This window comes from Chamaea fasciata, unplaced genomic scaffold (genome assembly GCF_029207755.1).
Source record: "Chamaea fasciata isolate MVZ Bird 193981 ecotype frontalis unplaced genomic scaffold, bChaFas1.0.hap1 SCAF_2, whole genome shotgun sequence".
Classification (NCBI taxonomy): domain Eukaryota; kingdom Metazoa; phylum Chordata; class Aves; order Passeriformes; family Sylviidae; genus Chamaea; species Chamaea fasciata.
The window spans coordinates 16,564,269-16,590,652 of NW_027094087.1; the positions used below are offsets into that span (position 1 = coordinate 16,564,269).

General features: G+C 40.0%; 1 protein-coding gene across 6 annotated transcripts; it reads right to left on the reverse strand.

The window, feature by feature from the left end:
* Window positions 1-592: 592 nt before the first annotated feature.
* Window positions 593-26,145, reverse strand: LOC136306107 (OX-2 membrane glycoprotein-like). 6 transcript variants are annotated; one of them, XM_066209448.1, is made up of 7 exons: window positions 25,882-26,144; window positions 25,660-25,763; window positions 24,745-24,826; window positions 23,652-23,978; window positions 22,769-23,035; window positions 20,859-20,975; window positions 9,146-13,461 (listed from the first exon to the last, which is right to left on the reverse strand). In XM_066209448.1, exons 3-6 carry the CDS (start codon window positions 24,800-24,802, stop codon window positions 20,863-20,865), a joined length of 765 nt encoding a protein of 254 aa, XP_066065545.1. In that variant the 5' UTR covers window positions 24,803-24,826; window positions 25,660-25,763; window positions 25,882-26,144; the 3' UTR covers window positions 9,146-13,461; window positions 20,859-20,862. The 6 variants fall into 6 exon arrangements, with proteins under 6 accessions (XP_066030940.1, XP_066065545.1, XP_066030929.1 ...); XM_066174843.1 differs by lacking the exon at window positions 9,146-13,461 and adding an exon at window positions 593-3,336 and having other exon boundaries at window positions 25,660-26,145; XM_066174832.1 differs by lacking the exons at window positions 25,660-25,763; window positions 25,882-26,144 and adding an exon at window positions 25,455-25,468.
* Between the last annotated feature and the right edge of the window lie 239 nt (window positions 26,146-26,384).

The following is a 26,384-nucleotide window of genomic DNA, read 5'->3' on the forward strand; positions in this document are numbered from 1 at the left end:
CTTGCATCTCTGCCTCACTCATAGGACCTAACAAGGTGCCATCCAACTTACCCTGCAAAAGATTTTCCAAAAGTCTGAGAACAACTCAGCTCTGTGCAGAAGCTTCATATGGGGGTAGGGAAGGGACTAGACCTAGTCGGATTCATTATCCCTGGAAAGAAGGATTTGCCATTGGTTTCTAACATACAGTCACTGGTCAGATGCATCCCAGGGCATAGGTAAAACGAGATAATAGAGTACACATGGCATTGATGCTGCTCCAGGACTTCAGCACAGCTACACTTACATAAGTGAAAGTGAAAGAATGTGATACTATATTACATCTCTGAAAACATTTCCCTAATCTTCCTAAAAATTGATTTATAAGTAATTATTTTCCAGAATGAATCTCAATGAGTACTGGCACAAAACATTTCCTTCTTAATCTTTACAGCTTTTAAAGTGTTCTCACTTAAAATAGAAAATAGCAAAACATCTACATATCAGCCAAAAAAACCCTCTCAAAACCCTCCCAAAACCAAACTGGAAAAAATAACAAGGGAGGTTACAGTTTATAACATTTAATCAGAGCTTCTCAGTTCTGGAAATGAAATGCTTTAATATAAATGAAAATAGTAAGTGGTGTCATTTTTTTTCTCTGATGTGGACTGAGTCATTGAGATAAAAGTCATCTGTGAAATACTAGGGTGTGCAATCTGCACTAGTTTCCTTTATAATTATCTTTTCATCATGTTTACAGTAAAAGGTTCTGGAAAAAATGGGGCTCCCTCCACTTTTTGGCCCTTTATGGTTAAAAAAAAAATTAAAATATTTGATATTTTAGATATTTAATATTGTACAAATATCGTAATTTTTTAAATAAATCCTCATCCAAAGGGTTGCTGGTACACATCAGACTGACCACAACACTCACACAGCATGTTTGTCCATGGCTGAAAATAAATGGCATGAGGTCTTCCTTTGACCCATGTCTCCACACCCTTCTTCAGCCCAAAGCAAATGTTTCCATAACAATCACACCAGCGTGAAACCCACCAATGAAGATCTGCAGGCATCTGAGCAGCATCTCCAAAACATACGCAATCCACTGGGAGCCGAAATATGCACATCTGGCTTAGTCTCACTGCACTATGTGTGGCTCTAGCAGTCAACAAAAACCACAGCATGTGAACAGCCAACAAATTATGAAGTAAAAAAAAAAAAAAAAAAAGAGAGAGAGAGAGAGAGAAAGAGAATGTGGGTAGTGAGAAAAGTTAAAGCACAAGAACAGAAAATATACAAGACAGAGAAAGGGGAAGACAGAGAAAACCTGTCTGTTTATCTGAACCAGGAAAGTCACCATATAAGTTCCTTTCCTACACACATCAATGACCTGCTCTGGCTCTCACTCCCCCTTCCCTCCTAATCACTTCTTACAACCTAAAACTCACAGGTGCACATTCTGTTCTCCCTGGCAATTTTCAGATACCTTCCATGGATTCATGTAGTAATAGCTACAAAATAAGAAAATTTCTCAGTAAACAACCCACACCCACATGAACATCTGTCAACTCTCCTTCCTCAGCACTCTGCTTGTAGGAAATTAGTGGTAGCCAGAAACCTCTAGGAAAAACAAAGGATGGGAGTTTAACATGTCAAAAGTTTTGCTGCAAGGCTGAGACGTTTCAGCCCTTCCTCTAACTCTCTGGACTGGATCATTGTATCAACAACATTGCTCACAGGCAGCAAGACAAACTTGTGGTTGCACTCCTTACTGGACAACTTCTTGGGATGGGAAAAAGCAATGCTGTGAAGAAAGTAATCTAAACTTTCTCAAGATGTGGAAAAGCCAAGGCATTGCTGGAAGCTCACTTTCTGTGAGATTATGGATGAGAAAGAAAATACACACTCAAAATTAGGATTTGGTGAAAAATTGTAACTCCTACCCCCATGGGACAAAACTATTTTTCTTCCAAGTTAGGGCAGAAAAATGTCATTCTTAGTACTTTTCTGCACTACACTGTTTCATCATATGTAGAGCAAATAACATGAGAAACAAAACCTAAATCTCCACATTAATACCAAAAGATTTTTTCCAGCCTAAACTCATTGGATTTACACAACTGGGTTATGTCACATCTCTTTCTTTTAGTATTGCATTTTCTATTTTCATATATTCTCCTCCCAGAAGTCTCAGTGGTCTGAGTATTTATTTAATGCCTACTAGGAAAGATCAAAATCTCTGATATGTAGCAAAATCAGACATTTTCCTTCTGGAGAACAAGATATCCTGGACAACTTAGACTCAGTGCACCCAGAGAGCACTGCTGGGAGCAAGGACCTACCTACAGTGACAAAACAAGGTGGAAACAGGATACACACAGGCCCTTTATTTCTCTCTGTCACCTCAGTTTTCTCTTTCTAGAATGTGAAGAATCCTAGCTTAAATACTAGCTAAACCCGACTATTTTTGAATTTATGAGTCATTCTGTTTATCAGTGGAAGATCTTGTCAAGGGAAAAGGGCTACTTGAAGTCAAAGCTGGAGTCATGTCAGGATTTTATCACAGAACTCAGAAAGCAGCACAGTAAAGTACTAGTTGCATGTATCTATGTATGTATGTTCATCTTAAAACAGAGGGCAAAATATGATGACATGTGCCCCGAGAAGGAACCTGGAGTATTCTTTAAGTTTTTCTACAAGTATAAACCCCAAACATCTGTATTTACACGTAATTCTATTTGATTCTATTATCTAGAACTAATGACATATCTAGAACTAAAGTCATATAAACAGAAATTATCCTGTACACATGAGAATTTGTGTGGGTCTGGTTTGGGATGTTTTAGCACAGAAGCCATTAGCAAAATGACCTGGAAACAGGGGAGTTCACATAGGCAGCAAAACTCAGAAGTCCTGTATCAGGTTTCTATAGGCATAGACTTTCTAGAGGGGCTGTCCTTCTGTACTTCAAATTGGAGCTGATCTCTGACTTGCACTCCCATCAAAATGTTCTCCATGACAGAAAAAAGTGGCCTCCTTCAATTCCTCTTCAGAAAAGTAAACTCTCTCTCCCCTGTAATCCTCTGTAATTCCTGTAATTGTCTGCTACTTGCTGTTGTTCCTCTCCTGCTCCATAGCCCAGTGTTGATGGCACCCCATACCACACAGGGCTGGCTCAGAATCTCTTCTCTAACCAGGAGACTTGGGTCCACCATCATGTGTCTGTTAGTGCTCTGAAGACAAGGACATGGAGTCATGTGGAAGTTGCTCTTGGCGCTTCTTTTAAGACAATTCCTCTTCAAGTCAGGTAAGAAGCAATTCCATTTCCACGTAGTTACTGCTTTGAGAATGCCACTGGAAAAAGAGATTAGTATTTTTATGAATTTTTATTTTTATTTTATATTTTAGTGAACATCATTTATATTTATGAATCTTTCATATATTTATAAGTTCTTTTTTATTCCATATTTTTATCAATCTCTTTTCCTAGTGGCATTGTCAAACCTCTACCTAAAGTCTCAGTGGCATTCTGAAAGTTCTACCTAGTGTCTCAGAAAAGTATATTCTGTTTGTTGTACATTCTAAATATTGCTCTCTATTTTCCCTCTACTGTAGTCTCTTACCTTTAACCAGAGGAGTAATTTAGAGACTGAAGATGTAGAATTTTACATTATTTAGGGTTGTTCACAAGCTATCTATCCCTTAACATAAACCCGTTCATAGCAATTTATAAAGGTAAAATAAAACATTAAGGAACACTTTAACTGAAAGACTTATTAAACCTTGACCTACTTATCTTGTAAAATATTTATTTATTCCACAGAATGTACCTTCCACCATTTTAGTGGGAAAGGCAAAAGCTCACAATTGTTTATACTTACCCTATTTTTGGAAGCAAAAGTTCTGACAAGATGGTGAAATAATACTTTCTTTTCTTGACTCAACATTATGTACACTGTAGTAATAAATGTTGAATAGACACCTAATTTCAAAAATAGAATGCACCATATATTTGTATGCCAGTGGATAAAAATTATTTGTAAACAGCTAAATCATATCCAGTCTGAACTAAAACAGACAGTATTTTGGGACAGGGTTGTATAAACAGACCCACTTCTCCAAATGTCTGTTCCGGGGAATTTTTTCAGAGTCAGCTCCAAGCCAATTCCTTTCTCAAAAGGATTTAAATGCTTTTAATTGTAAAATTGTCCCAAATATTTCAGCAGGAAAGGCTAACAAATGTGTACCAATACAACCAATTAGAAATACAAAATTCTAACTATAACAAATAGAAATTATATATATATTGCATTAGAATATTCTAATATTATCATATTCTAATACTTTGTATTAGAAATACAAAATTCTAACTCTTGGGCAGCTGCACCTGCCCAAGCCCACTCCGTAATGGGATGGATTGTACACACACCATCCAAACAGCCACTCTGTAACCAGTGCAAGCAAATAAAGCAAGCATATTATACTGAGTCTTCTTGTGCTACCCCAAGAGCGAAGTTAAACTGCAGAGGATTAACACCTAATGCTAAATAATTTGCCATATTATCCACATAATATGAGTTAGATGGATAGAAAATAAGTTCATGCCTATTTTTTAGCACTTAACCCCTCAAATTTTCAGACTTTCAAAAGGTCATAATGAACAAAAGAAACAATTGTGCAGTTTCCAGGGATATCTTCCCTCTTATATTAAAATACCAATCTTTCAACAGAAAAGTTTGAGAAGGGAAGACCTTGCAGCAGAAAACTCATTTAAACACAAGTGGAAAACATCCTGAGGATTGTTTCTGGGAAACCAGAAATCTCTTCCAGTTGATTCGGTTAGCTGCCTAGACAAACCATTTGAGATTTTCACATCTGATCTTTTTCAATGGCTCTGTCTTCCCTCATTTTAGCATAACAATTTTTCAGGATGCCCACAGAGCTTTCTAGGGTTAATTTTACTCCTAGGTTCTTTCTATTGGCTAGATTAACATGAAAAGCTCTGTCAGAAGGGCGAGGGAAAATATCTGGTTTGCCAGCAGAGACACAGTTCCTACTTCTACTGGGAATGAGATTATTCCCATAGATGGAAGTGCTGCTTACATGACAAAAAATAAAGGCATAATAGGCTCTTTATATGGACTGTCAGGCACACCATTTATCCCACGGCAGAGAGTTTTATCTTTCCCAAATTTAGTATCAGATTAACATTTCTTACAGAAACTTGGTCTGCACAGCACAAAGAGAAATGTGTCTGAAGACTCAGAGTCCAGATCTCACATGATCCTGAACAGTCCCAAGAAGCACTTCACAGGAAATCCAACTGGGAGACTGTGGAGAAAACCTCAGCCTTGATAGTTAGACAAGGCCATGCTGAGTAACCTCTAGAGCCTGATCCTGTATGTCCATCACAGGGCTTCATGCCACCTCTGCTCCCTTCCTGATTTGTAGGGGACAGGACCACACTGGAGGGATTCCCCCTCAATGCTTCTCATTCTTGGTAGACCACCAAATGACTCCTATGTAAACCTCATGAGGTCATGTCTTTACTCCTCCTTGACACTGGGATTTCTGTTTTTCCAGAGAAAACTCAGCTTCTCCCTAAGAAGCAGCCAACCTACTCAAGGAACTAAATTTCTCCAATTCCAGTTTTTCTGTTGCTCATGTGGCCAGTCTGCCACTGTACAAACACTGCAGTTCTGACAGACAGCCAAACCAAAACATGGATGGGCAGTACAGGCAGAGTAACAAATCCTCCTTCCAGTGACGCAAATAGGAAACGGATCTCAGCTCATAATTATTACTGCAAGTTGCAATAAGGTTTAGCTCCTCTGGTGCCCGAATCAGTTTAGAAGGTAGGACTCAGCTTCAATCTAGGGAGATGGAAGTGCTGAGGGCAGTGGGAAAGGGGAACTGTTCACTATGGAAGAACCCTGGCCAACAGCACTCTTACCCTACTGACGATGACATTGTGACAAACTCCCTGAAAATTCTAAAATTAAAATATCGCTCCCAGGAAGCACTATATACCTAAGTGCAAAAACATTCCTGGATAATTTAACTGAGACCTTACTATCAATTCAGGTCAGACAGAACACATTTACCTTTGTTTAACTCAACTCTAGTCCTGTTCTTCCACACAGACAACAGCACAAGTAGCTTCTTGACTCCAGGCGAATCATTTGGAGGCAGAGCAGGACACACAAGCTCTCTCTCATCTCACCAGTGCAACCACTCTGTGTTGGGACACTCAGAGTTGTCAGGGAAACAAGCCAGCTTTCTCTCATCCCAAGTCTTCTTATCTCTCATTCCCAACATTATGCCTTCTATGCTGTCCAAGAAAGTATTCTCTTGTGTTTCCATCAAAGCCTAATGAGTTCTTCTAATGCTGCTCTCATCATCACAGTTCTCACTCCCAGGTTAATTAGTCCAGAAAGGAAACAAAACTTACTAAGTGAATTTCAAAGTTATCACAGAATCACAGAATATTCTGAGTTGTCAGAAAGCCCCCCACAAGGATCATCAAACCCAGCTCTCAAATGAATGGTCCATATGCGTATCAAGCCCTCAACCTTGGCTTTATTAGCACCATGCTCTAACCAACTGATCCATCTTATCCTAGGCTGTGACATGATAAAGGACACCAGGAAGTATAAATATTTATCATCCCTAGATAGGATCAGTTAGATGAAATAACCAGCTGCTTAATAGAAATCAAACTTAACACATGCAACAGTGGTGAGAGGATGATTTCCTTTTACTCCATGGTGAGACATCGACCATGTTACTCAGGCCCCAAGTTGCACATTTTCTTTTTTTGTACATTTTGATGCAACAATCATGCAGTCCAGCAAGGGAGGTGAACATATGTCAGTGGGCTCCACATAAGCTCCAGGCAGTGTGTGCTTGGGATCTGGGCTCTGTGGAGCTCCTTCAGACAGACAGGAGCAGGGACATTTTTCCTAGGTCTGTGTACAGATGTCAATGTTGTCTTTCCTTGAGGGGCTGCCTCCTGGTTTGGAAACAAGGACAAGCTTTCACAGGAGCTATTTTCACTTTGCGGTTACTCTGACCCAGGAAGATGAAAACACCTTCCAGGGACAGAGTGATTCTTATGAACACTCGAGTACCAGAAAGGGAAAGGGAGAAGTCAGATGGAGAGTGTGTCCACACAAGCAAGAAAATAGCACGCTTCCAAGTGCCAAGTCCTTTGCAAGGAACAAGAGTGATCAGGAAGGAACTTGTCCAGGATGAAGAGGAACAACGAATCAGGGAACCCTGAACAGCAAAAGGCAAAATCAGGAGGAAAAATGCTGCTGAAATCAGGATCACTTTAGGAGTGGATAAAATACGAATCATTCTCTCACTGTGTGTTTCCTTATCAAATTACATTAACAAGGTCTTGTCAGAACAGGCAATCTCTCTGATCCATACTTCATCAGCAAGGACCAACCTGCTTAACCTCTGTTTCAAGTGAGAAGTGGGAAACTTTCTTTTGTCAACCACTACACTCAGCTACATTGTTTTCCAGAAGTAATTTATTAGACTGCAATTAGTAAGGAAATAGGTCTCTTCCTTTTCCTCTAAGGAAACCTAGAAATAAGGCTGGGGCTACAATCCAATTTTTTATTTCCCAATTCTGCCCGTCCAGGTGGCCACACTTCCTTCTTGCAGGCAGAGTGACTCAAAGCACCAAATTCACTTTATTACCATCTCCCAGGATGCTCACTGAATATGGTCTTCAAAAAACTATTTAAGTACTTTCAACTTGAAGCTGAAAGACTTTTAAGCCTTTCCGGGTGAAAAAATACTGGTCATCAACATGCAAGTTCTTGTTCAGTGCTGATTCTGCCACTAACTTCAATCCATCTTACAGAAAAAAATATCCAGACAAATCCCCACCCTCTTGGCTTCTAGCTTAGCTTCTTTCCCTGACATCTTGTTATGCAGCACCCTTTGAGAGCCACTGGCACTGTGCTTTCAAAGTGAACAGCATTTTGGTTAGCAGAGCAGCAGCTGGGAGACAGAAGAGAAGCAGGCAGGCACATGGCATGACATGATATGGAGAAGTCACCCAGAAGCATCCTAAGTCTATTTCTCAGACTTGGAAACTGGAAACAATGGGCAGAGGCAAAATTCATGGGTTGATGAAGGATTAGGAAAGGATAAAGGGAAAAACACAAGCATGCATTCCCTACTTCAGCTGCTGGAGCAGCTGCCTGACCTGGGACTGGGTGGTCAGTGAGGCAAGGCAATGGGAAAACACTCAAAACACCCAAGGCAGAAAGGAAAAGTCTGATCACTGTGTGATCAGAAGTGTTTGTTGTTTTTTTTTTTTTCCCAAATTCCATCTTTCATAGGAACCCAGCCGTGCATATTGGTGGTTTGAAGACCCTCTCTGCATCATGGTGGTCATGCGTAGAACTTGTTATCTCTCACAGACACTTTACCTTCCTGTCCCTTATGTCAGCACAATTCAAGACTCTGAGTAATGACATCCTTGAGCATGTCGGGGACAAAACACACAAAGACAGGAGACAGCTGTTGGAACCAAACAATGCACTGTGACTTGAAAACTAAAACAAATATTTTGACAGGTTCTGAGGACCAGGCTGTCAGCTAAAAAAGCAACCTTTTATAGATTTTAAAACAACCTTGAGGTTTCCCTGAGGAAACACGCTGTTCTGCACATGTGTACGTTTTGTGAAGTCAAGGGTGGCTAATCTACTCTTTCTAAGGCCACTTAACTCTGCTAGCATACCTCAGCTTCAGCCTGAACCACTTCAGCCCACACTATTTTGCTCCTGCTCTGCTCTGTCAGCACAACACCCCTTGCCACTGGTGGTTTAGGTAGCATTTGAGACAGCTGTGCCAGGAGCTCCTGGACCAGGTAAGCAGCCCTTCTGCTCTTGTGCATGGTAAACATTGCTCTTTTTCCTGGGAAAACCAAAGCTTGCCCTGCACTGTGCTCAAGGCAGCAGCACTGCTGGCTTGCTGCTTTCTCTGATCTGAGAGTGTCAGATTCTTAGAATCACAGAAGAGTTTGGATTGGAAGGGAGCTTTCCAGGCCATCCAGTTCAAGCCCCCTGTGAATTATTAAAAAAATATGAATATTGCCCTAATGCCGATATCCAACTATGACGGACAAAAGACTCTCTAACAGTTTAAAGTTAGAAAGTGTATGTTTAATTACGACACTGGGCAGCGTGCGGGATAGCTCCCAAACACACGCGCACCTATAGAAGATCACAGGGTCTTTTTTATGTACAGAAGTATTGAATACCCAAAACACAAATGTATATTCATGACTTTAGTACATCCCATTCCCCGCTTCGTATGGTAATTAGCCAAAAGCTATTAAGCATGCGTGGTTTGTTCTTTGAAATGGGTCGGTGGTCTTTTTTATGGGGCAGGGTCTCAAAATGATGAAGTAAGTAAGTCTTCTTCGCTTTGACTTTTTAACCTTTTAGTGTTGTGTGACAACTGAATCCTGTTTTCCTCGGAGTATTTGATTTCTGAATTCATTGTCCTTCTTGAAGCCTATTGATTAGTCAGAATACACAAACATAAGTTGACAGGCCTCATGATTTATCAGTTCCTTATATCTGGCTTCTGCTTATCAAAAGGGAAGTCTATCTGTCTTACTTCAGCAATATCTGGTTTAACTAAAATCTTTAATTCTTCAAAATTAATGTTTCACCTGCAATGAGCAGGGACATCTTCCACTAGACCAGGTTGCTCAGATCCCATCCAGCCTGACCTTGAATATTTCCAGGAATGGGGCATCCAGCCATCTCTCTTGGCAACCTGCTCCAGTGTTTTACCACTCTCATTGTAAAATACTTCTTCCTTATACATAATCCAAATTTACCCTCTTTTAGTTTAAAAGTGTTATTCCTTGTTCTATAGCAATGAATTCCCAGGAGAAGAAACTACAATCTCCCTTCACTCAGGGTGAGTGATGTATTGCAGCAACAAGACTTGCACTTTTTGCCAGCATCCAGGAGGAAGCTCTTCAGAAGCCATCACCAGCAAACATTTGTATCCTTGAGAAAATAGAAAGTTTATGTTGCAATCTCTGGAAAACCTCTGGAAATCACTGCCTATTGTATTTTACCAACAAATATAGCTCAGACAAGCAATGAACTGTTGCCTTTCAGATCGAGGACACAATTCCATGACACTCAGCTCCTCAAGGAATACAGTAGCATCTTTTTAACTATATTCAAGTTTCTCATTATTATATCTTTTAAGAAGTGCAAGTTGATGTAATGAGAAACAAAAATTATTGTGGTTTCACAATTAGTCTCAAAAAGCCACATGTATTAAAGAGTACACTGGGTCACTACTGCTTTTCCCAAAGGAATTATTACACTTAGAGTATACTTAGAGCTCATGCATAATACTTCTCTCATTGATTTATAAAAGCTCACTAGCACTGTGCTACAAATGAAAGAAATGATGTGGTTTTATGTTCAAATTGCTTTATTTGACTTCTTTTGATCTAGGTAAATACAGAAAACAAGACAGACAATGTACCTGTAGAGCATGTAACTTTAGATAAAAAACAATTAAGCAACAAACATGACATAGACATTAATTGTAAAAATGTTGATTACACTGTTTTGATTGACTGAAGTTATTCTCAAATCTGAACTAAACTGCAGCTGCTGTGGTCAAAAATACTTCTGTAAACTTATCCCAAAAGTTTTGTTCAAAATCTTCTTTTAAAAAGAAAAAATACTCAAAAACACATTAAAAGCCCCATGAACTTCCGTTTTCTGTTCAGAAAGGAAGCAAAGTATAAACCAAAACTACTAAAAAGTCCAACTTGTAATTATGCATTTTTGGTATCCCAAACAAGTTAAAAAAAAAAAAAAAAAAAAGCACCAGTTGGTGTTTTGGTTAGATCAGATTTTTTTTTTTTTAAATTAGAAAAAGTGAAACGTACAAATAAATATTGTGCCTACAAATGTAGAGCAAACATCACCCCTCACATCCTCCATAACATAAGCTGACAGACACACAAAACTTTTTACCAGACTCTGGAGAGGCCACTGCTCTACAACCAGCAAAATACTTGTTCTGAACTCTGAGTCCTAAGTTTTAAATCTCCATTGTTGATTTTTCAGCTTGACAGTTTGTACCCTCAGTAAACATATGACATAAAAGGCACAATCCAAAATGCTACACACTCTGGTAAGATGGAGTATTTCAGATGCACAAACAAATGCTCATCAAAGCCAAAAGAAAAGAAAATACTGTTAGTGATCCTGATACAATGACAAACATTCAGATAGAAGGAAGACTGAGAAACACCTTAAACACTAGCACTCATCCCATCTGTCTATCCTGTAATAAAGCACCCCACACCCCCAGCAGATGTTTCCAAATAGGGAAAGAGTTTCAGTTTACCTTTAGACATTTTAGGAAGTTTAACTAGAAAGTTCTGTGCCTTTCTCATTGTAATTGTTTCAGTGCCAGAGGAGCATGAATTGGGCTTCAAGAGCGTAACTCAAAGCCTGTTGTTAATCTCATTGGGCCAAGAGCCAAATAGCCCACCTAAACTCTTAAGTACTAAAGAAAAAGAACAAAGAAGTTCCATGCTTTTTGCTTTTCGAGGTGTTGTAGCAAGTAGGAGACTTGTCTCTATACTGTGTTCAACTTTGCCTTTGTTTTTGTATTATTTTCTTTCTTTATTAAAACCTTTTTGATTTTTCAAGACACAATCATGCAGTCTCACTAATTGATTTTTGCCACTTCTCTGCAAGGGCTGGACCCTCAGAGGTATTGGGAAAACCCATACTATCCTGTCAGTAAAATGGGCCCTGGGAAGGTGCACCCAGAGGCAGGCTTGCTTTTAGCAATCTTTGCCCTGTGGGGCAGGCGCAGAGCCCTGTGAAGGTGCTCAGAGGCTGTCATGGTTTAACCCCAGCCAGCAACTAAGCACCACACAGCTGCTTGCACAGTCCCCCAGGAGGGAAGGGGAGAGTCAGAAAGGTAGCCTCATACTAATATCTATCAAGAAAATTAACTCTGTCCCAACCAAAACAAGGACAGAAGCAGAGGGCACCTGAAGCCTTCAACCACTCACAAAGATGAGGAGCTGCAGGGCAATGCCCAGGAGTGCACAGTCCTCCTGGGCAGCCTGCTGCTGCCCAGCAAGAGGGGATCAAGCACCTGGAAATGGTTGGAGCAGCAGGCTTCGGCTGGCAGGGATGGGCAACTTGGGATGGTGTTAGAGGAGCTCCAATCCAAGCTGGAACAGGAGGAGAATCCTGCTCCTAAGGTCTCAGCTCCTAAGAATAGTGCAGTGTCTTTATCTGCTACCAGAAGCAAGACAAATCAGTAAGCTCAGCCTCTGTCAGGCTGCCAGCTGATATGATTGCAGCCACAGCAGTGACACAGGATAATGAGTTCAGCATGTGACATCCCACCCAATGAAACCCAGCCATGGAACAATGACTTTTGGCCAGCTAAGTGACTTATCTGTGTTTTAAAAGACACAATAAAAACGGATGAAGACAGGGAAGACTACTCTGAAAAGTGCATAATGTGAGCACAAAAACTATTGACAAAACCTACGCCTTTTGACAGCTCAGCAAGGAGAAGGATAGGGTATTAACAGAAAGGAAAGATGGAGAAGACAATGCTTTCACTACTGGCCTTCGTTACTGTATCCTCCTCACTTATATATTTAACCCCACTACACACATCCCTAAAAAACTCAGAAAACACACAAGAAAACACTCCAGGATTAGAAAGAAGTCAAATAAAATAAATTACTTTTATATTATACAAATTACTTATAATTCTTCTTTCCAAACTGTGGCTGCTACTGCCTTCATTTAGTCACCTGTTGGGAGACATATTGCTCTTCCCCAATAATTTTGAGAAATCCTGTGTGGTTTGAGTCCTGTGATTTTGAGTCCAGCAGGTCTTTCCAGACAGAGAAAAAGGAGCTGGAACATTTGGATAAGAGAAGAAAAACCAGACGAGGAAGAGTGTGACGAACTCTTGAGTTGCTGCAAGTGAAATTGCAGACAGATATTGGCAAAAATTAAATCCCTCTCTACTTCAAGAGCAATTAGGCACTGGAAGAAAATCCCCAGAGAGTCTGCAGAGTTTCTATCCATGGACATTTTCAAAACTCAGCTGGAAGATGACTAACATATTTTGGCCAGCAGCAGTTCCAAGAGTGGCATGGGTAAAGAAGGTTTTGCCTGACAAAAATCTCCTTCTCTGCAGAGTAGCAGACCAAGTGGTCCCTCCAGTCCTACATTTTAAGATTAAGGGTCTAGACCAGATAATATTGTGTTAGTCATTTCAGTGACCAACTCAGCTTCCAGATAGGGCAGTGTATATGATGTATTCTTTTTTTGCTACTTCTTTTCAGACAGTCAAGTCACTATGTGTAATATTGACTTCAGGCTGCCGGCATCTAATGATCTGATGGATGCATGGAAATCCTCAAGGACCCTAGAAAACACAAAAACAACCCCAGGAAACGATGAGTCATGGCCATTGTGTTGCTGTCTCAGGTTTTGCTTAGCAGTGTAAATTGCTGTTGGGACAGAAGGAAGAGAAATGCACAGGAGGAAGGTGGAGAGCAACAGTTACAAACTCACCCTTTGGTGAACAACTTTGCTGCTTTTTTACTTGTGGAAATCACACACACTGTGAAATTCAGAATATGATATAAGCAATATACAAAACCCTGAAAGGATTTGTAAACTGTGAAAAGTAAACCAACTTTCCTCACTGGTAATAATGCACCAATAATTAATTAATACACATATATTGAGTATCTAAGTAACTTGATATTTCAGTATTTCTTTCGTATGTTTGAGACTCAGTTTGCAACTTTATATAGCTTTGAAGACAATAATAAAATATATGGCATCTTTACTTTTCATGTAGAGGAGTATGAAAGAGGTTCCTTATCTAATAACCCTGCATTCAGACCAAGCATTTTGTAAGGTATTTTGGAATCAAGAATATAAGTAATTTTTACCAAGGAAGTGAATGAGAAATTGAAACAGTGAGACATCTGTTCACATATTACAGGAATGCTGTTTGTTCTCCCTTTCAGCTGCCAGCCATTTTATTTTCTTGTTATATACAAAGCCCTATTGTTGGAATGAAAAGGATAAGGAATGTAATAAATGTACTGTATAAAATTCGTGTATTAAATTTCTGTGTGTAAAATTATATATTGGAATTTAAAAAAAAAACCAAACCGAATTCTCGGAGACAGTCTGAGGGCGTCTCCAAGAATTCCAAAGTTTTTTTAGTTTGGAGGTGCCACCACGACATTTGCAACATAACAGGAGAGATAACGTGGAAACGGCTCATTAATCACCGGATCACCGGGCGGGCCACATCTTCGCAGCCACTCAAGGATCTGATATCGATCTCGATGGTAACTAGTAGATGATCTCATCAAGCCTCCCAACAGAAAATTCAGAGACTTTTTTTTTGTACCTTCAATTCTACAGGAAATCTTTTCAAAAACATCCCTGGGGGGATGAAGGACATTTTGGCAGTTGTACTATTTGCATGATGTCATGTTTTGGGCGAATTCGTGTTCTTTGCGGCAGTGTGTTTTTGCCTCAGGGCAGAAAAATGGCATAAAGTTCTTACCCTGCATGAGTGGCTATACCTGAGAGCACCATTGTTGCTGCTGGGTGGTCCACCCAACATTCGATCGATGTTGTCCTGATTTATCCTGGCGTTTTTGAAATTAATTTTTGAAAATTGCTAAATAAATCTTTGGATTTTGAATTGGCTCATGATCATTTATAACAGGAAGGACCAGAAGATTATTGCATAATGAAGTATGAGCACAAATATGATGCACAGGACAGGAAAGCCTCCCTGTTCACAAAGAAAGGGCTTCATGTGTTACTAGCACAGATTTCAATGTCTTCCCATTAGATGCTCAGGACAAACTCCAAGATGTTTCCTACACCACTACCTTCATCCTGTAGAAAACAGGATTTATTTCATCCTTCCAGACAAAAACCCCAGCCATGGCCCAGGAGACCAGAATTCACTCATTTGACCTTCCCCCCCTTCCTTCTCTGCCACCCCCTTTTCCTGGCTCTTCTAAATGGAAAGCAGGATAAGGAGCATGCTTTTCCCAGCAAAACATGCCAGGGAACAAACAAAACACCAGCCATCCCTGTCCTTCACAATGAAAACAGGTAGCACTGAAGCAGGGAAAGCTTGCAAAGTGTGCCCACCTTCCCTCCATATATGATACAGACCAGAGGGTGCTGCCAGGCACACTTCTGTGAACAGAAAATTAGGTGGAATTACTAGGGAACAGGAGCTGTCTGGAAACAGACATCTTCTTCACTTGAGTTGCAAAATATTTATGTCTGCAGGAAACCTGACGGGCAGCCTGACAGCAGAATTATCCCTTCACTGACATTTTTGTCATGAGGGTTGTTGTTTGGGTTTTTAATTCCTTCCCTTAGTAGCTCTGTTTAGGTCTGTCTACATTGTTTTTACACTGTGGCATGTTTGAGTTTTGGGATTTTTGTTTGGTTGGTTGGCTTGTGTTTGGTTTTTTGGTTTTTTTTTTTGGTTTAGTATTAAGGGTAAAGGAATGAAGCTGTTGTATATTCACTGCATATTTTGTGCTGTTTTGCAGGAACTCCAAATACGACAAACATGATTTCCTACTCCCATTAAAGCCACATTTGAGAGGAAACTTCTCTAAAATGAATAAGGCTTCTCTAAAATGAGCCTCGCCAGCTGGGACGTGACTCCTAGAAAACGATTCCTCTGCAAAAGAAGTGTGTTATATCCATCTTCCTCATTTAAGAGGGAGTTATGTCCTAAGTTTTTCATCTGAAAGTGTGGTATTTAGTGATCTTCTCTGGAAATATTATTTTGAAAATTCTCCTAAAACCAAGCCGCTACTATATTTTTCTTAACTACTGAGTCTCTCGCTAATAAGAAAACCAGATGTCAAAGCAAATCCACTGAAGAAACATGCCGAGTTGTAAGATAAGAACTGTTGTAATTTTTAAGCTAGAGCTTAGAAACAGAGCCTTTCTCAAATTGAATACAGACTAGAGAATACTGCTATAATGACTTTCAGAATTAATTACTATCTTTACTATAAACAAAGCATTGGCAAGAGTAACCAAGTACTTGCTCTTATGAAGTTTCCCAAAAACTGGAATTCCTGCCTAGTACTTATTTTCCAGCCTTCCAGGAGATATTTGGCACCAAAATTTGGGTTTCTCATATGTACATATTATAGCTGATCAGCCAAGCTGCTATTTTACACTTACCAGACCTGATTCTGTGCTATTTGTAGCAACTATAAAGTTCAAAAGGTAACACTCAGGGAATCTTAAATTCCTATTCAGGGTATTAAGTGATCTCCAGTTTGTAATGGAGAGGTATTTTGAGCCTGTTTTGGAGTCTTTGTGTAACATATTAAGCACACTGAAGTTCATACAGATAGCTGCTTGTGTTCAGACATAAAGAGATTTGTAGAATCATTAAAGTTGGAAAAGACCTCCAAGATCATCAAGTCCAACCTATGACTGAACACCACCTTGTCAAGTAAACCATAGCACTATCAAGCAAAGGCAATGCTTACACCTGAGTTCCATAATATCTCCACTGAAGGAGAACCTGAATGTTTTGATTTCCAAACAGGAAAAACATATTTCTATGCTGGTGCTTTCTGCAGAATGGAATTTTTGGTCTGGCCTAGTCTTTTATTCTATGACTCTTCAAGTTTTCTTCTTCCAGGTTCACCTATTTTGTTCAGCTTTCTTATCTATCCAGTATCATACCTACTCAATTAGAAGCCCCATTTCTTTTCCTCTTGAAATAGATTTTTTAAACACAAGCATACTATTTGAATATTTCAGAAGCTTTCCACATGGCAAAACCTGCATATGCTAAACAAAAGCTTATGCAACATACCAATTCTTAAAAACAAAACAAAACATAACAAAATAAAACAAAATCATCTGGCCTTTATATGCATTTGAGAAGTAGTCCTTCTTCACAGGTTACCACAAGCCTCCAGAAAAAACGTATGTGTGGAATTTTATCCCCCCGCATTCTGATACACCCTGAGAATTAACTGCAAAGCTTTTTAATTGGCCAGGCTGAAATACGAGTATCCTGCAAGCCATGAAATAAGCAAGTGATGCCGTGGAAAGCATTCAAGTGAAGACATAAATGACAGTTAAGTCACAGGAATTTATTCAGGCTATTAGCATTTATTTTGCTTCTACTAGGCTTCTTAACTGGACTGCTTTATCTCAGGGTGGTCTACAGTTAAGCACTATTAGTTGAGTAAGGAATGAAAGGATTTAACTTTTTATCAGATGAGCAGCATCAAGAAACTTCAGCCATGGGAGAATTTATGCCTGGTGATTCTTTGCAGCCTGCTCATTGCACTTACATTGAGTGGTAGGCACAGCTGCATTTGCCTGTCTGCTTGGTAGAGGATGATTTGTGAGTTTTCCAAAGCTTGTTTGTCAGCACTTGCCACAAAGGCTGCTTAGTTTGATTCCAAACAAGTCACTTATCCACAAATGTTGTACAGGCACGTCACTTGGGACATTTTCAGGGAGAACTAAAACATTTGTATGCTCTGTAACTGGTATACAAGGCAAGTGCCTGAGGGATGGGACATCAGCTTTCAGCCCCAGATACCTGATTCCCAAGTATCTACCATGAAGAGGAAGGGAACAACAACAAAAAAAAGCAAAGCAAAACCTAACCATACTCTCAGAAGCAAAAGCACTTTGAAGAAACTTTGTCAGAGAAGGCTCTCCAGCCACCCAGATGAAAAGCTACTGTTTTACTTTAAAAACTGAGCATTTTGACAAGCCTGGAAAGGCTGTACTTGTTATCTAGTGCAGAATGAAAAGAAGTACTGAAGCCCCAGACATACCCTGGTATTCTTGAGCCAGTGCTATTAGCTCTATATTTAGCTCTCTATTGTGCTGTTACAAACAGCACGTCCAAAAGTATGTGTGTAGGCAGTGTTCCTCATCCTAAGCAGTCTGAAGACAATAGAGGATAAAATCAGAAAAGGGCTTTCTGCAAGATACTACTGTCTTTTGCGTGAACCAACTACAACCAATGCTTTAGAAAGCATAAATATATTTTACAGATGATCAAGGGAAAAAACAAGTCACCACAAAACCAGACTAGGGTCCAAAGATAAGAAGTTTAGGAGATTTCCTCATCACAACACTTGTGGAGTGGTAACACACTGTAAATAAAGTGTTACAAATTACTGTAGCTCCACAGATACAAGATGAACTAGTAAGTAACCCTTAGTCACCAACAGAAAATGAGCATCCTGGAAGAAAAAAAAAAAAAAAAAAAAAATCAGATCGTGACAGCGCGATCAAACTGCACCAGTACTGAAGTTTTACAGCAAACCAATTAATGATGCCTTCAGGGAAACAGATGTAAATTAGGAAGAGAGACTGCACATTTCGCTAAGAGGGTCGCTGTAGGAAGGAATGTGATCAGCTGGTCAAAATTACTCTGGATAAAGTAATGCTGCCTTTATTCAAAACTGATCCAGGTTAGTGCATTACACTTTTGAAACTCAAGACCAAAGAGCAACTGAAAAGATACAGACTGTGGCTGATAAAAAATAGACTACATTAAAAAAACAGAGACCTACAACCTCATTGCAGAAGTCACATCCTGGCAGCAGAGTTAATCAAAAGCCATGAAAAATGGGAAGGAACACGAACAATGGATGCCATTAATATCCTGCTCTTCTTGATAAACTTTAATCCAACAAACACCCACTACAAAATGCTGCTCATCTTATTTACGCCCTCTGCCCCAGGAACAGGGATTTGCATTAAGTTTTGACCTTGTGACACGTTGGCCAGGAATACATGTGGGGCCAGGAATCCTGACATCTTCCCAGGCAGCAGAACATGAGACCCCACTTCTCTTGAAGACACAGAAGGACTTCAAGCTTTGAGCCATTAGCTAAGGAAAAAGAGGCACAGTGCTTTCAGTTGAAACTGATGCTTTTCTTGTCTTACGCTTTCCTTACAAGGCAGGGGAGGAGATCTGTTCAGTTTCCCAAATAACATGTAGGCTCTGTTGCTGTGCATTATTGGTGTCTCTGCAGCAGTAAATCATGTCTTACATGACCCATGTCATGGCACAAAGATACACAAAATGGCTTGGGGGGTTCCAAGCCCAACACCTAGTGTGTGGTGTAGGGTGTAAGAAACCTGCTGTCACTGCCTGCTGGGGATGGCCCTGTTACAAACTATTGCTGGACACACATAAGGGCTTTGCCCAGGGAATTGCTAATATCCAGGGTCCAGAATCATGCTAGGACATATTAATATCCTCAGCCTACTCAACACATGAACAACTTAGTCTTGTCAAGCAGCATTTCACTGAGTGACACTGGTCCAGCTTCAGGCCCCAGTGCAGACACAGCATCCCAGTGTGGTTCCCATCTGCATGCAGTGAAGGGGCTTCAAAGCACTGCAAGGCAGCACCTGTGCTTTTTGGCACTCTCTTTTCCTGGTCAATCTCAGATCTGCTCGAGGGGGTGATTCCAAAGCTCTAACAGATCACCTCCATCTCAAGGTCTCTCTTTCAAGGTATGCTTAGTCCAAGCTCATTTGTGTCTGGAATGGTTGTTCTAGAATAAAGATACATCTTTCTTGTGAGCATTTCATCTTTTTCTTTTGATCCTTTAAAACGCAGTATTTAAGAACAAACTCCTTGCACTTTAACTTCCAGGTTGGTCAGAAAATTCAACAAGAAATTTCATCTTCTGAATTGTTTATAGGATCAATGGAAGTCTGACAGACATTTTACAATTAAGACGTTACATCTGGGGTGTAAGAACTGTTCATTTCTCTTCCTTCTCAGTGAAGACTTTGGTGTCTCTGGCAGTAGCAGATTAATTAGGTCAAACCCTCTTAATAGTAGATGCTGTAGGTCTAAGTTCACAATAGACAAGTGTGATATTCCTTGAAACACTTCTTAACTTTATATCATATTACTGCCCTGAAACAGGTATCTAAATAGCCAGGAACTGAGTTAATATGTGCTGATGTTTCTAAATCTATTAGTGGAATTTAAAGCCAGACATGGAATTTAGATTTAGTTAAACAACAGTGAAACTACCAAAGACCATCAAATTTCTGTGATTTCTGGAGCTTATGGTGTCCCCCCTCCCAGTCTTTTTCTGTTTATTATGTTACTATTAATTAAGACTAGAGAATTGAATTGATTTATGACCAGGTTATTACACACTCAGAAACATTACACTGACTGCAACTTCTCCTTAATTCTTCATTAGGAAGCACAGTCATGTGCCAAATTTGAGCACACTTCTTCATTGTATTACCCTGTTTGTCTTAAAAAATACACAGATGCTGCCACGACCAGTAGAAAATTATGTCCTCTGAGGGGACATCACTCTGCATGAATGAGTTTCTCTACGATGTTTACTTCATCTGCCAAAAATTATCTGAGCATACTCCACTTTGTGGGCTTCCAGGAAAATGTGAAAGATAGGTGAATTAGTTCTGCTGAGACTGCTACTTCAAAGCAAACCAAGATCAGCAGATCCTGCTCTGCTTGGATCCTTCTCTCACAATTTTCAGCCTTGGATTGTCCCTTGGCAGTGGGAAAACAGCTCTGAAACTTACACACAACTGAGGCAACCTCTAAAAACCCAAAACATATTACTATTATTGTATATTATTATTATATTAAGTTGTCCACTCTGATACCCCCAATGGTATCCCAACAATGTCTCATTCTTCTCTGCAGATGATCAAACCTTATTATGGGCTCTAGGAAAACCACTTTTCCACACATTGGTGACTTACTACTTCAACTCCTCCTGCGTCGGATCTTCCTCGAGGACAGAATAATCAGAATCAGAACTAGGACAACCACTAGAAGCACTGCAATAATCACCAGCCAAAGCAATGATGATCCCTTTTCTGTGAAAACAAAACAAAAAAAAAAAACCACCCACAGCAAATTAATCTAGCTCATTGAGGAAAAAAACAAAGCAAGCCAAGAGGATGTCTGATTAATGACAGAGTTCCTCTGATATAGTTAAAGGTATTGCTAAGACAAACGAAAGCAGTAATTGCTCAAAAGAGAGAATAAACCTGTGTATCTTCAAAAATAAACTACTTGCCCACAGAAAATGTGAAGAAAAGATGTGCTCATGGCAAAGAACACTGCCATTCCCATACCTGACACAGTGGTTGGCATACACACACAAGCAGAACTTCATACATGTCTCAACACTTTCAAAAAAGCTTTTTGTTCACCCAGAATTTTATTATTTTTACTTTTAAACACTTAACACTGTTGAAAAGGCAACATTAATTTTAAAAAAAGAAGACAGGCTATATTTTGCTGCCTGCAAATAGCTCTACTCAACAGCTGAATGTAAACGTTCCTCCCTGGTTAGACATTAGCCACTTTATTTGACTTCTATTAATCAAGATGTTATACAAAGGCTCATTTCACTGAGGTTAGCTGGGAAATTGAATGACTTGAAATTTATTTGACTCAAACCAAAACCAAAGATACGTTACAAAGATACACTGAACTATTCATTTGAACTTCTTGTCCTCTAAAATATAAGATTGTTACAACAAAAAGCTGTTAGCTGATTTTTTTTATCCACTGAGCAAGAAATAACAACAGTCTCAGTTTTCTACTTTCTGAGATATACATTTTCTTTTTAAATGACCAAAACAAAAGAATATTGGAGACAGGACAAAAAGATTAATTTGCTGTTTCAGAATTGTAATATAATTCAGAATTAAGAACTAAATTGCTTTTGAATGTTTAGAAAGCACATATTAAAAATCAGACTCTGTTCTTTAATACTATTCCTTTAACAATCACTTCTTGACCATGAAATTTCAGAATTAACCCACAGCTACAAGCTGCTTTTCCTGTCTTGCTAATTTATGAGTGGTCTTCAATTTAAGGCTCTGGATATAGAGATGTGAATTTTAAATCACTCAAGTCAGTGCTCCTGTATGAACTAAGAATGGTAGTTCAGCTTTTAATGTTTCTGTTCCTTATCTGGAGAAACAGGGTGAAAATCTTTCCAGCAGAATAGAATGTTGTAAGAAGAAATAAATTAACACTACAAGATACTCATATGCTGCGTTAATGTATCTAAGATTTCTGTAGAAACCAAATATAAGAATCTTCAACTGACCCCCTCCCTGTATGCCTGAGAGTACTATTTCTCCCTGACTATTAATGCAGTGGACATATGCCTTAGCAAAAAATCAGAGAAACTGAATCATAATATGCCGGTTAAATAGAACAAAACATGCTGTAAATTGAACTGAAACATTTGCTTCAGAGACAGTTTGTTATGAATTTCAAAATTTCTGAGTTCATCAAGCAATCCATAGAGTTTTTACTCATCTTTCTACTCACAGATATCAGCTGACATATTTTTATTTATTTTTAGTTGTTAAAATAAAATTTATGAAGACCTACATGGGAACGTAAGTTCAACTTACAGCAAAATGTATGGTGCCTCTAAAACCCCATACCCCTCTAGCTGATTAGTCTAGCTTTTCCCTCTTGGATAGGACTGAAATATATTATAACCTCAAAGACAACAATGAATGCAAATAGGATTTCCTGACATATGCACATTTCATTCCCTCCTGTTCCCAGATTTCTACCCAAATATGCTGTAAAACATGGAGGCCAAGAGAATGCTAACAAGTTGCTTGTACTGCTCACCTACCTCCTTTTATCTTCACAGGCAATTCAAATGTTTCATTTGAGTTGCTTACTCTGCAGGTCAAATCCTGTGCACTGATGCTATGAATGTTGTAGATTTCCAGTTTACTTGTGATGGACACAATCCCATTTCCGTGCTTGACTGTCTTCTGAGTAGGAGTAGAATTGAACAGGTTGTTCCAGGTGATGGTGGGCTCTGGGAGGCCATCAGCATTACAGATGACTATCAAATGACCTTCAGATATGTTGTGATGGACAGATGCATTAAGACCTTCCAACACACAAATGAAACAAGTCATCACCACAGTGAGCACCTGGTCATAAGCAGAAGAAGAAGTCTAACCTTACGAATCAGAGTAAAGCTTACTCGAATCACACTGAGCCCAATGGCAAGGAATGCAAGAAGAGTTCCTCGGGTCAGGTCGCCTCCATGACTCAATACTACTTCCCCCATACTGAAGTTATATACCCCAAAGATTTCACTCAATCTGAAATCGAAGTATTAAAATAATCTGTTAAGAAAAATCATTTCTTGGTCCTATCTGCTAATTCCCTATCAATGGTAGGGTTTGGCAGAGCAGCTCACAGCACTGAGGTTGTACCTTGCACCAAAAGGGAACTGCAATGGACAATGTTGGTTTGCCCAAGTTCTACTCCTTGCTTTTCAGCTGCTACTTCAAGGAGTAACAAACAGGAGCCAAAACGACCACAACAGCCTAGAATATGACCCACAGAGTTTTGCTCTCAGCAGCAGTACTCTGTTTTTATGCCATGTTCCACCAAAGGATGCTGCTACCACTGCAGTTCTTGAATCTGCTCAAGGAAATACTGTGGGTGAGAAAACACCTCTCATTTCATTAGAGACATATCCCTTCAGAGAACCTCACCAAAAACACTCAGGCAGGTATTTCCTGAGAAGGAGCCAAAAGGGTAAACATTGAAGAGACACTTGTAACATCCTGAATCATCCATTCTAGTGTCCCAAAAAGTTATGCTTGTCTTGTTGAGTTCCAAACTTGTGAAATTCATTCTGTCTTCATAGGGCTTGTGAATCTTTAAACCATTTGTTATACTGTATGTAGCTATATTGTCATGTAATTCTTCTGAGTGCTTTTGCCATGTCACTTGCAGAACATCCAGGGGTTTTGTCAGGGCACAGCTCAGAGTCACATTGTCACCCATCCGCACATTTGTGTGTCCAGCCTGTGGAACCACTGCAATGACAGTAAACACTTAATGAAATGCACAGATATCACACATATTCAGAAGCCTAATGTTGATTTTAAGGCCTGGACTACCCACAGACACAACTCCTTCAGTTACATACTGTTTATGTGGCTTTTCCCTACAAAAAAGTCCATCTCCTGCATACTCCTAAAAATCAATGAAGTTATGTTGATTTACATTGGCTGGGGCTTTATCTTTCTCCTAAACTAGTTAAAAGAAGAAAAGACTTACCTATTTCTGTACCCACATCTGCAGACTTCCCTCTTAAGTTTTACTAAAGCAGCTCATGACTTCCTATTCTCAGCAAATACTCAATTTTTGTTTCCTAAGAGCTAGAGGAAGATTGAATTAGTAAGAGAAGTACACACCAAGCCATCATCAGAGGAGTAAACAGCCAAATGCCTTTAAAAGGCTTTCTGAACTATAGTTTCAGAGTTCACAGAGCATTTGAGATGGATGGAAGGGAGTTCTTTAGGGATGCCCCACTCTTGGAAGCTGTCAATTCAGGTTAACAGTGGTGTCCAGTGTAGATATGGGATGCTTCTTGTCCCTCTCATCACTAAATGCTGCTCTGGGAGGTTTTGTGTCACAACAACCACAAGCTCCATGTCTCTGTCTCAGCTATGTAAGTATGTAAGTCAAACAGCACTAACAATCTGTAATTCACCTATTTTTGTCTCTTACTTGAAGCCTCAGAAATCTGAAACCAGTTCCCCAAACAATTTCAAGTAGCTTTCAGGAAATTCAACTTACCATTTGCCTTTCCAAGCCCAGAATATGCCAAACACAAAACCAGAACTTGTAAAGTCATTTTGGAAGAGAAAACCTGCTTCACCTAAAGGAAGACAACGAGAGATGACAGATCATCTTCTGGTAATATTGTACATTCAAGGTGCAAAAATTAACCAGATTTCTCATGTGAAAAAGAATGTAGTTCTGGGGTCAGACAGCAAGACTTGACAAATCTAATTGCCCTGTTTCCTACAACTAAATTGTAGACCTGCCTGGAACTGAAGCTGGTGTTATATTCAAGTGGAAATATTATTTTGCAAAAAATACCTCTGTAACACACTCTACCCACTGCTGAGTTTTTTGCCAATTCCTGCAAAACTACCTAACACATCTTGAGACCATCTTCTGTCAAGAATATAAGCAAAGCCCAACCTTTTAAGGGTTTTCATAACATGCAAAAAAGAAGAGACAATCAACTGAAAAGCATTTTCTATATTATACAGGTTAAAAAAGGAGGACTAGCAAGTAAGTAAGTAAATAAATAAATAAAAATATTTAAAAACAAATTGTCAGCAAACTTGTGTACACACTGCATACACCCACAACCAGCAGCCTGCCTTTAAATTTTAAACACACTGTCCTAAAATAACTTCTGATGTAACTCTCCAGTTACCAAGAACAAATAGAGACCAAGTCAGCTATAAGAAATTCAGACAGATATTCCTACAAACACTCAGAAACCAAGTGCCAGCATAGCAAGCAGAAACTATCAAGTCACAGAGTTGTTTATAAAGCAGTGGAAGATGTACCACACCTGCAGGCAAGCAGAGTTTTCAATAACAATCCTTTGCTTCACTGCTTTAGCACCCCTTAAAGCACCATTGCACACACTCGGGGTAGCTACAAGAATTCACAAAATGAGGAACGAGGCCGTACCGTGTAGCTGTAACAGGGTAAGCTATACCGGGCTGCTGTGAGAAGGTAGAAAGTCCCTTTGGGTCACAACCCCAATCATGGGTGCCGCACGAGGTGGGGAAACACTGCCCAAAACGAACAGAAGAAGAAAAAGAAAAAAAAAAAAAAAAAAAGGAGAAAAAAAGGCGTTAAAGACTGGAGCAAGTAAAGCGCAGATCCTTTACTGCGCTTTGCGAACTGCACCTCGGAGGGCTCCCGAGCCACGGGCTGTGCCCCTCCCGGGACAAACCGCTCCCCCGCCGCTTTCTGGGAACCTCCTTTAACTTCAGAAACTTTCACCCTCCTGGCGTCACACACGGTTCCGAAGGCAGCTGCCGACTGAGCCCGGCAGCTGGAGGAGCCTCCCGGCTGGGAAAAACAGAGGAAGAAGACGCGAGTGTGGCCCCAGCCTTCCGCCCCCCGGCCGGGTCCCGCTCCGAACGGCGCTCTCAGGCTGACCCCGCCCGGCACGCACTGCCCACCTCCGCCCGAAACCCTCCTCACACTTGGGAATGCGTCCTGGGAAGGGGGGGAGAGGGATGGCTGCTCACGGCCAAGTACATGGAAACAGGGAGAAAGATGGAATGAGAGCCGCTGAAGGCGGAGGCTCCCACGCCGCGTCCAGACGCCTCGCTGTCTTTGTCCCCAGAGCCGGAGCTGGGAATGTCCCGCTACAGCATCGAGCGCATTACGCGTCCACCGCCAGC